Source organism: Chelmon rostratus, chromosome 14 (assembly GCF_017976325.1).
Source record: "Chelmon rostratus isolate fCheRos1 chromosome 14, fCheRos1.pri, whole genome shotgun sequence".
Lineage (NCBI taxonomy): Eukaryota > Metazoa > Chordata > Actinopteri > Chaetodontiformes > Chaetodontidae > Chelmon > Chelmon rostratus.
This window is the reverse complement of record NC_055671.1, coordinates 19,915,228-19,927,437: the sequence shown is the minus strand read 5'-3', so window position 1 is coordinate 19,927,437 and position 12,210 is coordinate 19,915,228. Positions and strand designations below refer to the sequence as shown.

The 12,210-nt window shown below is 40.6% G+C and overlaps 1 protein-coding gene across 1 annotated transcript in view; it reads left to right on the top strand.

Moving 5' to 3' along the window:
• LOC121616905 (rap1 GTPase-activating protein 2-like) overlaps window positions 1–12,210 on the top strand; it is a 42,053-nt gene that overhangs the window by 5,565 nt on the left and 24,278 nt on the right. The window contains exon 2 of the mRNA XM_041951773.1: window positions 488–523. Within this exon, the coding sequence (XP_041807707.1) occupies window positions 488–523 (36 nt within the window). The remainder of the gene's footprint in view (window positions 1–487; window positions 524–12,210) is intronic.

Sequence of the window (12,210 nt, the reverse complement as noted above, 5' to 3'; positions counted from 1 at the left end):
TTGATTAATGGATTATTTGTTAAATGAGGCCAGTTTGTTGATTTAAGATTTATTTTGTATATTTTTTATGAATTATTCTGTCATGTTTTATAGCTGTTTTTACCTGTCAGTCCAGCAATACTGTGTGTGTGTGTGTGCGTTTATGTCTCTCTCTCTCTCTCTGTGTGTGTGTGTGTGTGTGTGTGTGTGTGTGTGTGTCTAATGGAAATGTGTGATTTACTGCCACAGCACTTTAATAAATAGGGTTTTTATTACTGTGAACCTCTGAGATCACACCTCCCTATGTTGCACACACACCCACACACACACACACACACACACACACACACACACACACACACGGTCACTAAGGTTAATAGAGTATTCAGATGTAAAGCTCTTCCTCCTCGCCTCAGTAATGTCTTAATGTTCCTCCTGTTATCAGAGTGTGTTGAGTGTGCGGCACCACATGTTAACAGCATCTCTCTCTCTCTCTCTCTCTCTGCAGGATTGATAAGTCCACAGTCAATGCTCTGAGAGCTCGGTGAGTAATAAAACTGACATAATGTGCCACCAAACCTTGAATCATAGTTTGAGTCACGTTTTTGGTTGCAAGAAACATCATATGAGCTCCTACATGTGTTTCATTTTAAAGTCTTAGTCTGATTCTCTATTTTTCTTATTGTCAACAAATCTCAAACCAACAACATGTGTGTTCATTTCTCAGTACTCTCTGGCTTTACTGTGACTCTTAGTTCCAAGACAAAGAGAAAAAATATACAACGACAAACCAAAACATTAGAAATTTCTTTTTTTCTAATTTTGGATGTGCTTTTTTAGAATCACAAATAAGAAGCCTTACATTTACAGCCCTATTTAGTTGATTATCAATTAATTCTTTAAGGAGTTTTTAGGTAAAAATGACATAAATCATTGTAGTTTCTCCAATGATATCATTTGTTGTTTTTCTGTCCTCTATATCATTGAAAGCTAAATCTCAGAAGAAAAATATAGATTATCATCAGACATTGTGAGTTGATGCATATTTGCTCACAATCTGTGAAAACATTTAATATAATTCAATTATAATTTATCTTATTCTAATCACAGTCAACTGAATCTCTCTGGTTTATGTTGGTCAGACAAAACACTTGAAGATGTCAACAAGGACTCTAACAAAATGTGATTTTTCACAGTTTTTGTTGCATTTTATAACCCAAATGAGAAATCTATTCATTGAGAAAATGATCAGTTTAATACTGAAAGTAAGCTCTGGTTGCAGCCTTACTGACACTGCATCATTACACGGATATTTATCACAAAAGAAAATGAAAACCCATCAGAAGGTCATCATCTCTTCATTCAAACACTGACTGTTTCATTAGACAGATGCTCACTGATGATGGTTTTTATATCGGTTTACATGAAACTGGTCTGAAGTGGAACAGACAGCAAACAGCAGCTGCTTTTGTTCAGATGCCTGATGGGATTCGGCCTTGACAAAGACTGTCCTCTTGGTTTCACTGAGGAGATGAATACACACCTCAGGGCTGTTTTCATGGCAGATAGAGGGTTTTCTTTTTTTAATTTTGTCTGCACACACAAGTTTGTTCTGCTGATGCTGGTTGGACAAGTGTGTGTTCGTGTTTTTGAGAGATCTTATTATGACGGGTGCAGCATAAAATCAGATCACAGTTGCTCACAGAATGATGTAAATAAAGCAATTATTGCCTGACTTCTCTATCGATACTACAATAGTTTTCAGAATTATGTGGCCTGTAGTACTAAACCACATTTGCTGTTACCGCCTGGAATTGCAGCTGTTGCCAAATCAACCAGGGCTGAATTCTTTGAGAGTTAATTTCTGCCACCACGTATAAAAGCTGTAAACTTCATTTAATCTGTTGAAAGACCTCTTCCTCAGCTGAAGACCCCGAACTGGCATGCCGGGTTCCTGAGTGATGAAAGGGCTAGTTATTGTGCAGCGGTTATTTTTTTTTATTTATTTATTTTATTTTATTCACTTTATTGATCCCAAACTGGGAAATTATTCTCTGCATTTCACCCATCACTATAAACACACATGTTAGGATCTTCTTTCTTTCATGTTGAGTGTTTACTTCCTCTCTCCTTAACTACCCCCACACACACACACACGCAGTTACATGCCTTTATACGCACCCACACACACCTTAAATGCAGAGATTGTCAAAAACGCGAAAATTGTCTCTCATTTCTCTGTTTCATGGTTCCACCCGCCATCTTGAATTCTCGTGTGATAAGCCACCCACATGTTCACGCCTTCTAACCTTCTCTCTCTCACACACACACACACACACACACACACACATTCACCAGTGCCACACTTCGGTTCACTGCCTTTATGCTTGTTGTTATCGTTGTTTGTGCTTTCTGGACAGGGGATGTTTATTGATTGAAGTATTATTGATTGTTGATGCTGGCGCTGCAAAAGTTACATAAACTCCATTGTCCTTTTACGGAGCAGTAGTCTGTGATTACTTCTGCAAGTGTTGCTGGTTGTGACGGTCAGTGCTCAGATTTACCGCTTCACTGTCTACATTATAGAGGTAAAACACAAATATTGACATTTGAAGTGAACACCCCTTTGTGAGACTGCATCCACAGTTTGGTTATTAGTCCTTGATCACAGATGTGCCATGTGATTATTAATTCCGTTGAATGCATTTGTTGATTTCAGTAACGAGCAACAATATTTAATTATAGCAAACCTGCTCCTACCAGTTCCCAGCACAGGCCACTGACTTAAACTTCTACAGAAACTTCAGAACTTGTCAGAAATGCTTCAATTAAAGGAGTCCCCCTGTTACACTCTGAATCTGATCAAAAGGTAGGTTCATACCTTGCTGACAGGGATGAAAAGCCTGGTCTGAGTTACTGAATGGCTTATGAGACTGTTAATGAAAAGGTTTTTGAAAGGAAAGACACCAAACAGAAACCCTGAGAGGCAGGCAGCAGCAGAGCGGAGTTCAAAAGTTTAACTTCAAGTTTGTGTGTGATTTTCCTTCATTATGCAGCCACCCCTCAAGGAGGCACATGGAGACAGTTACACAAAATAAAAACAACCAAAGAAACAAAATAAAGTAAGCAGACAGCAGCTTACTGTACTCACAGTGCCACAGATAATATTGATAATAAACAAATTTGTAAATGAGCAAACAACTGCACTCAACCGCCAATGGAAGTTTAGCCAGATTGCTTCACCCTTTTCTGTATTGTGTTGCTTGCACTGATCTGGTAGTGCAGTTTAAGGATTATATTTCTCTTATCGTCAAAACCAGGACACACTAATATATAATGATGTTAATCACCTTGATCTCTAGTCAAACATGAAGTATTTCACAGCTGAAACAGAGTGGCCAAAAATCCCCCAAACAAGAAATGAAAGACAAGCTGGGATACTTAAGTGCTGACCATGCATCCAAAGTTTTGCTACAGTCCCTTTTCCATAAAACTGTAAAACAGGGAAATAAAATAGTTATAATGAATTCTAAATGAAATCAGTATCTTTAACTTTATGCTGTTTAGGAATCAGGTCATCTTTTACTTCCATTAGCTATTCACAGATGACAGGAATTGTGTACCAGGGGTACACAAACTTTTTACATGTTCACACACACGGACACACACATACACACACATATAGATACATATACATATACATATACATGACGTGTGTGTGTGCGTGTGTGTGTGTGTATGTGTGTGTGTGTGTGTGTGTGTGTGCATACGCCTGAAGGAAGGTGACCCGTCTATCTGTCAGAATATTCTGCTCTTTTTCCCTCCAGCAGTTTTTCTTCTGATTCTCACTTTTATCTGACCATCAAATCTCTCCTGCTGTACATCCCCTCTCTCTCTCTCTCTCTCTCTCTCTCTCTCTCTCTCTCTCTCTCTCTCTGTCTCTCTCTACTCCTTCTTCGTCTCAGCTGTATGATGACATCAGTCACACCGTATCACTGCGTGCATTTACTCCTCAAACCCCGGTCTGACATTGCTAGCTTGTGATTAGTTTATAGCTAACCGATACTGCTAACTAACGTTGCAGAGGAGGGAGGACGAACATCAAGGTCGATGGTCAATGACTTTGAATCCTAATGTGATGAGTTCTAACTCCAATTTCATGTTTCGAAATCTAAAGCCATGATAATCCGCTTTAGAAAGAGTTCTAGTCCTGTACTAACCACCATCAAAGGCGGTGGCATTGATCTTTTTTCTTGAGGAAAATGTGTTCTTTAATGTCTCATCTGAGATGAAATAGGCTCATCAGTAACAAGCACGTGTTTAGAAACGTGACTTCCAACCTGTCACGATCATGCCCAGACTAAAGCTAGCCCAAATTCGAGACGATTTTGTCGTGGTTGAGGATTTACCAGCATTGTGGCCAATCGTTAAAGACAATCAGATACCTGTGTAGCTTGACATGCTAAACAACCTGTTGTGCTGCATCTGGAACACCCCACAACACCCCAATGAAAAGTCTAGCATGACAGAATTGTTTTGTCTTGACATGTCTAATGTGACATCTTGTGTTCCTTAGCGTTGACCAATCAGGCGCCCTCTCCATATGTTTGCTGACCATTTGTTTTTCCTCCATGACATTTTTCAGCATACAGCGGCAACATCGTGTGTTGGAAAATATGTAGCTTGCAAAGCATTTATACCTGTGTAATGTTCAAACATTTGTTCTGTTTGAAGTATTGACAGCCCGTGCTGTCGCCTCCGTTCCACCCACAAGCGCATCCACAGCAGTTTTTTCTGTTTTTTCTTTCTTTTTTTTTTTGCCACACTAGACTTCACCCGCTCCCCCGATGACCTCAGCGCAGTATTGTGAAGTCAGACACGCCGTGATTGGTTGGGGCCATATGTGTAGTCTTGCCAGTCACCTGACCAAGACACAGCAAGAGTTCATGACACTGCAATTGTTAGATTTGACATGGCGACCATCATCAAAGACAGAAATACTGTGTAGTCTGATCCTGGCATTACCTTCAGGGCGTTGGTTGAGGGTGCCTGTTGAGAGGATCAAGAAACATAAGGTTGCCTTGGTCCCTGCTGCTATTTACATGTTAAACTCTATAATTTTACTGTTGTCTGTAGCACAGATGTTTTTTTTTTTCACTGAAGGAACTCCTGTTGAGCACTCTGTCCACTACATCTGGTGATCTATTGTTATCCACCAGTGTTGTGTTTTGTGTGGTTTTGCAAACCAGTTTCCCTGTAAGCGACAATAAAGATACTCTGAACTTTGAACTTTGAGAATATCACCAGTTTAACATGACAATTTTGGTTAAAGTGAGCTGTTTCTTTAGATTAGGGGACCTTTGTCTTCTTGGTTGAAATAAAAACGATTTGGTTGAGGTTAGAAAACGGCAGCGGTTAAAAGAAACCTGTGTTGAATTGTTGTATTGTAAACAGGAAGTGAACAGCAGGTGGACTCATCCATCCACCCTGACCTGTCATGACAGAATATACTGTAAGACAGACTTTGTGTCTCTGTAAGAGCATCACTTCCTTTACTCCTGATGGACAAGAGTCACGTTTACTACGGCTGCTGGAGGATACGTTTCTTTCATTCTGTCTACATTCCTTCACAGTGTAGAAATAAAATCCTACCAGTTGGCAGTAGCAGCACTGTTCTCTCTGCTCTGGTTTCCCTGTTTTTCTTTCTCTTTTTTCAACTCCCTTTCCTTTCCACTCTCAGTATTCCTGTTTTCTTCCATCTGTCTCTCTCTCTCTCTCTCTGTCTCTCTCTCTCTCTCTCTCTCTCTGCCTCTCTCTTTCTCTCTCTCTCTCTCTCTGCCTCTCTCTCTCACTCTAAGCAACTAAGGCGCTATAATCCCGATGGTCCCTGGCATTATGAGAGAGAGGGAGAGAGAGTGGGGGAGAGATAGAGGGAGAGAGAGGGGAGAGAGAGAGAGAGAAAGAGAGGGAGAGAGGAGTGCTGGTGTATTCAGTTTGAGCGAGATGCTCAGTAACCGACGGCAACGCAACAATGCCGCACGACCACTGGTGAGTCTGGCATTTCTCTCATCCTCCATCTGTGTGTGTGTGTGTGTGTGTGTGTGTGTGTGTGTGTGTGTGTGCGTACGTGCGTGCATGCGTGTGTGTGTGTGTGTGTGTGTGTGTGTTGTTTCTTAAATTTAACTGAAATTATTTTTGGTGCATTTATGTGACATCATAAACAAACAATGATGCCTTCAGGTGTTAATTCAAATATTTTAACAGTGATGGAAGGATGGAAAAAATTAAATCACATTTCATTCAAAGTTTGAGTTAAAAAAAACATTCACGCTTATTTGAACTGTCCTTAAAGATAGATAGATAGATAGATAGATAGATAGATAGATAGATAGATAGATAGATAGATAGAAACTCCCATTAAAATCCTTAAAAAAAATGTAAAAAATTCTACGTAAAATCCCCAACATAAATAATTGTTTTGGTTCTGCAGCTCTACATATTGCCAGATCACATTTCCCCAAACCGCATTAAGCCTGGTGTTTGTGTATGTGCATGTGTGTGTGTGTGTGTGTGTGTGTGTGTGCAGCTAAAGGGCAGACGGTCCGTCTGTCGAGAAACAGAAGCCAGCAGCGTCTCCTCTCTCCCTGCTGCTGCTGCTGCTGCTGTTGTTGCTGTTTATGATGTTGTTGTCGCCACTTTGTCTTTTTTACGCCGTTGTTGACAGCAGTGGCTCATTTGCCACCTGGCGAATATAATTAGCCTCCCAACAAAAAAAAAATGGTGGGCTGCAGAGGACGTCCCTGCAGGTGGATGAAAAACACTGATTTCTGAAACGTCCCCATACAGATTTATTCATTTCCATCTAGAGCTGCCTAAGCCTGGAGCTGTGAGTGTGTGATGATAAAATAGTAGCATGTCCTGAAAGTTACAACACCAACAGTCTCATCAGAGTCCCCAGGATGCTGCACTGTTCATTAAAGCCACAATATGAAGGTGGTGGACAGGGCTGAGTTTCACCAGCAGTGGAGCTAAAATGCTAATGTTTTCTTGAGGTTGGTGCAACATCAAAAGGTCATGGGGTCATTCAGATGTAGCTGGTTCGTCCTCTGGAGTTCAGCAAACTTCATGATAGTCGAGTCCTTTTTCAACACAGTTCAGAAAGTTTGGACTTGCGTCCTCAAGTCCAAACTCACGAGAATAGGAGGACAAAGTAATATGATGTAATATCACAGCCCTGTTTATAGAACGGCTGACTGAGATAAGGTTTCCCAGAATGACGATGGGTGCTGATGGCCGTATTTCTGGAGGTGGCCCTCCATCTCTGAGAACTTATCAAATATTTGAAAACTAAATGCTTCCTTTCTGTCTGAAAAAAATATCTAAAGCTATATTTACTTAAACGAGAACATTTTTAATGCGCTGGTTTAAAGTCGCCACCATCGCTGCTGGTTGATGCATTCTAGTATACAGTCCACAAGCATCAGTTCCCAAAGTATCCTGGATAAAACAGGCAGAAGAGGAACACTTCTGGTCATTTGAACTATACTTGCCACAAGAACATGAGACCAGACAAGAATGTAGACTGAGACAGACTTTAAGTCTTTCTCTATCGGCTTTGTTTTTGTGCTCTCTCGTCCATTTTACCAACAATTCTTTTGGAGCTGACTTGTTTGAATTTCGGTAGTATCCTGTAACTCGGTAGCCATCAGCAGATCAACATTTTTTATTTGTCCAATATGGTTTGAGACTAAACACCCCCCATCAGTGTCAGCTGTATTTTTGTTTAGTGGTATTTAGTTTTTCACACGTGAACAAGCTAAACCAAGATGATAAACATCGTAAACATTATACCTGCTAAACATTAGCATATTAGCTTTATCACTGTGACCATGTTAGCATGCTTGTGTTAGCCTACAGCTAAGTAGATTATCACAGAGCAGTTAGCATGGCTGTAGACTCATGGTCTGGTTATTTGGGTGTTCACCTTGACCTTGGCAACAGCAGTTGACAAAACTACCTCTGCTCAAGGGTCGCTTACTTTCCCGTTCCAGAGTCTTTGACTCTTTGACTGGCGGGTTGAGATTGCTTCATCAACTGCCATTTAAAGAACGAACTGTCAAACACAATGAGAATTCGGCTTAAGCTTTTTTTAATTGCTCTGACATATTTGTTTAGTTGTTTCAGTGGAATATGGCGCCACTGCAGGTCTACCAGAGGCATTTATCACTTCGGATATGTGGTAGCTCAGCTGGCAGCGTTTGTTATAGAAGAACACAGTCCCTCGGCCTGCCCAGCTTTAAAATCCTCAGGATTGAATGTATGCCAATGATGTGGTTCCGGTAGCTTCATCAGACCATGAATGACTGTCCCCCGACAGACTCCTGCACCCTGGGGCAGTTGAATGTAAAACATTGGGGATGAGTGTCAGGGCCTTGGGGATTATCTAACAGTGTGTGAAACCCCTTCCTCTCACACCTCTCTCATGTTGAAACTGGGGTAGCCATGTCTGACAATTTTGTAACTTTCTGAAACCAGCAATCCGACAATCACACAAACTTTGTGCAGTGATTGACCAGACGTGTGAGGGTGTCAACATAGGCACGATTTGAACTTTTTCCGATGGCAAATTGGGATTGCCGGTTGTTTGGGAATGTTATGGTCATTGGTTGAATGGCAAAATGGGGTTGGGGGGGGGCAGAAGTGGTCATCAGTGCATTAGGTAAGAGTTGTTAAAGGGATAAGGGTAAAGGGTTGTTTGTGGTTCATTAGGGAAGTTATGTTGGATTTTTGTTGAACAGGGGAAGGTAAGCTCAGGTTTTAGTCATTAGAGGATGTCACTACTGTTGGTCATTTGGAGAAGTTGTGGACTTCTCCAAATGACCAACAGTAGTGACGTGAAAAAAGTATGTATAATATAATATAATAAAAAATGGGGCCAGTCCTGGTTGCACAGCTGGAACGCAACATCACCTGCTGGTATATAACTTAATATGTGAATTAAGGTTTTCTTCTTCTACTGGAACTGGAGTTGTTCAGTCTTGTGTCTTAGAATTAGAAACTGCTGGACTTCCTGGATTGTACCTGAAGCTGATCGTACCAATGCAGGTAACCAACAATTAAAAACTGGTTATGTGCTTCAAACAAAGGCCACGTCATATCTGCAAACAGCTTCTCCACCCTCGCCTTCCCAACATTGGAATTGAAGGAGTTGCAGCTGACAATTTCTGTAACTTCCTTTAACTGATAATCCTTCATTCATGCCCATTTCACACAGTGATTGGCCAGATGTGTGGAGACACAACTACTTCTATCACTTTTCATGTATGCAACCAAGTGCAACACCATGAATGTCTTCTAGGAGACATTTCGCTCTCTTGCCTTCCCCATTTGCGCAATTCATCACATAAAGGCACAGAGATGTTGAAGAGAGATTGGTGGGGCATTGGGATGCAGTCAGGAGGTTATGACAGCAGGTTCTTCATGCCGCCTTCCAGTGTGGCTGTTCAGAACAACTAGAGACACTTTGACTTTAGACTTGGTCAAGCAACACTTTTTACAAACTAGTGTTCCTCAAGCACACTGAGGCCTTCAAGACCTTCAAGTATCTCAGGGTCTTGTAATGGCTGATTGAAAGACTAACGGGTGCTGCTGACGCTGTAAAGAGGACTGTCATGGTGAAGCATGAACTCTTGATTCAATGGTCCATGTACTTTCTACGCTGGGTAATGACCCAAAGAATGAGCTCACAGATGCAAGCAGTCAAAATTTGTTTAGTGACGTGAAGTCAGCTTTTTTTCGTATTGCAACAAATTATCACTCAACTTATAAACAATCATTGCAATCATAAATTTTAGGTTAAACAGAGGGAAAATGATGAAATTGGCTTTACATGCTGGCCCTAATAGCTACGTGCACACAGAAATCATTTATCTTGTCAGCAAATTTCTATCCTATTAAAGAAGCAATAAAAACCTCAAGCAGAATGAAAACAAATCAGAAATTGTTCTTTTTGGTCCTCCGAAGTCTATCACAGTTTCCCAAAAACATCTTGGCTCCCTGTCTACAAAACAAACTAAAAACTGATGGATAAATTGTGAAATGATGATGAAGGGGCAAAACATGAAACACCAGCGGTGTGCTCAGTAAAAAGTGATTTCTGCTGTTACAGCGTTTGAGGTAGGCTGGCTGAAGTTTTGGTGCTGGTGTCGTGTTGCCACTTCATGGTGAAGGAACTTGAGGGTTAAATTTACATTTTAATGAATAGCTTTGATGTTCCCTCAGAGCCCAGCAGGCCTCCTGGTTGGGGGAAAAAAATCACAAATACATTTTTCATGACTTTACTTGCTGGAAAATTACCTGCAACTGCTCCAGCTGAGTGTAGATGAAACTGAAAAGACTACCTACTGTATCTATTTTTTAATTTATAAGCAGTAAATGCTTTGTGACATACTACGATGCAGCTGCAAGGACACGCGTGTTTACATAAACAGGTCTGACTCCTCCTATCAAGCTTCCTTATCTGCCATATGAACAGCTGAGGAATAAGTCATATGAAGGAACCACATGTGTTAAAACAATACAAAACCTCAGGTTCTACTTAAGAACACAAGAGATCCACTGATAGTTCTGGTATTTAGAATGTGGAAATGAACAGAAGCATATTTATGGTTTCAAGCCGTTTTACTTTAAAACCACTGCCGAACACTTAACTCTTACAAACATTTTAGCCACGTTAATGCAACTGAAAAATCGTCTGGCAGACCTGGTGCTGATCGACTGAATCTACCAAATGTTGATCTACAGCAGAGAAGGATTCATGTTCATTAAAGGGGTCAGACAACTATGGAACTAGTGGAATTAAACTATGACCTAAAAGTTCCTGTTTGCATTTCCTTCACATCAGAAAGAACCGTGTAGAACAGGCAAATTAGACCCATGATGGAAAATGACATGACAGTCGTGTCTGAAATGTAGTTTTCATGTGAGGAAACAGAGTAATTCTGTCCTTCTTTTAACATTAATTAATAATAATAAAGATCCGACAGTCATCCTAACATCATTTCTAGACTGTTTCTTTGTTATGTGAATGAAGCGATACACAAGTTGAAGCAGCCGTGTGTTTGACCAATCAGTAGTGGTCAGGCCTAAAAGCTCCGCCCCTAAAGTTCCTAAACCTTTGGAGGCTGGAGTACCCCCCAGCAGCACTGTTGGGCTGTTTCTATACCTGGGAGTAATCTACAGGAACTGGATTTAGTCCGTTATCGTACCAGTCGAAAGTCGGGTTTACTTCCAGGTTCGTTCTCCTGGGAAAGTTGGAAACGGCCAATTATGTTTCTGTCCCTGGATTCAGACTGAAAGTGTCATGAACTTGTCGTTTGCGACAGGCTCCGCAGGAATGTTGCATTGTGGGAAAGGCCCAGAGGAGTATTTGACATCAGTTTATCATGTATCATGTTGTCATGTGTGTGTGTTTGTTAGAGATGATGTGATTGGCTGTGACACGCAGCTGTCAGCGGAGATAACGAACCAGCTGAGTCTGGTTAAAAGTGAAACTGGTTTTATTTTAAACTGAAGCTCAGGAGGTTCATATCACACACACACACACACACACACACACACACACACTTGTATTAATATGTTTGTGTAGCAAGAACAAGCACACACACACACACTCATTATGATTATATTGATTTTTATTCTATATATTTAAACTCAAAACATAAAGTTTAAAAGCTACAAATTCTAAAAGTAACCAAATTCTTATTGAAATTAAGTATAGTCACATTACACCACTATGTTTGTCTAATAACACACACACACACGCACACACACACACACAGAGCCCTCACAGAGTGACCTTTTCTCTCGCAGCAGGTTTCGTGTTTCCTTCCTCTCTGTTCTTGTCTGCTTGTTGTGTCTCAGTGACCTTTGTGTTCGTTCCTGGAGCTCTAAACGCTCCCTTGGGTTTCAAAATCAAGTCAGTGTTTCTGGTAGATTTGTAGTTATGAATAAAACAAAAATAACTTCGGGACAGAAAGCTGTTGTCCTCAGGATGATACAACATTTCCTTAAAAAAAAAATCTGTTCAGACGGTTTTCAAAAAATTATGTTGAGAAAATAACTGAAGTGTAGACCGAACTACACATGAATAAATAAAGAAATACATATGATGTAGATATACAAACAAACAAATTACTCCCTGTCAAAAGTTTCCTTTTCTCAGTATAAATA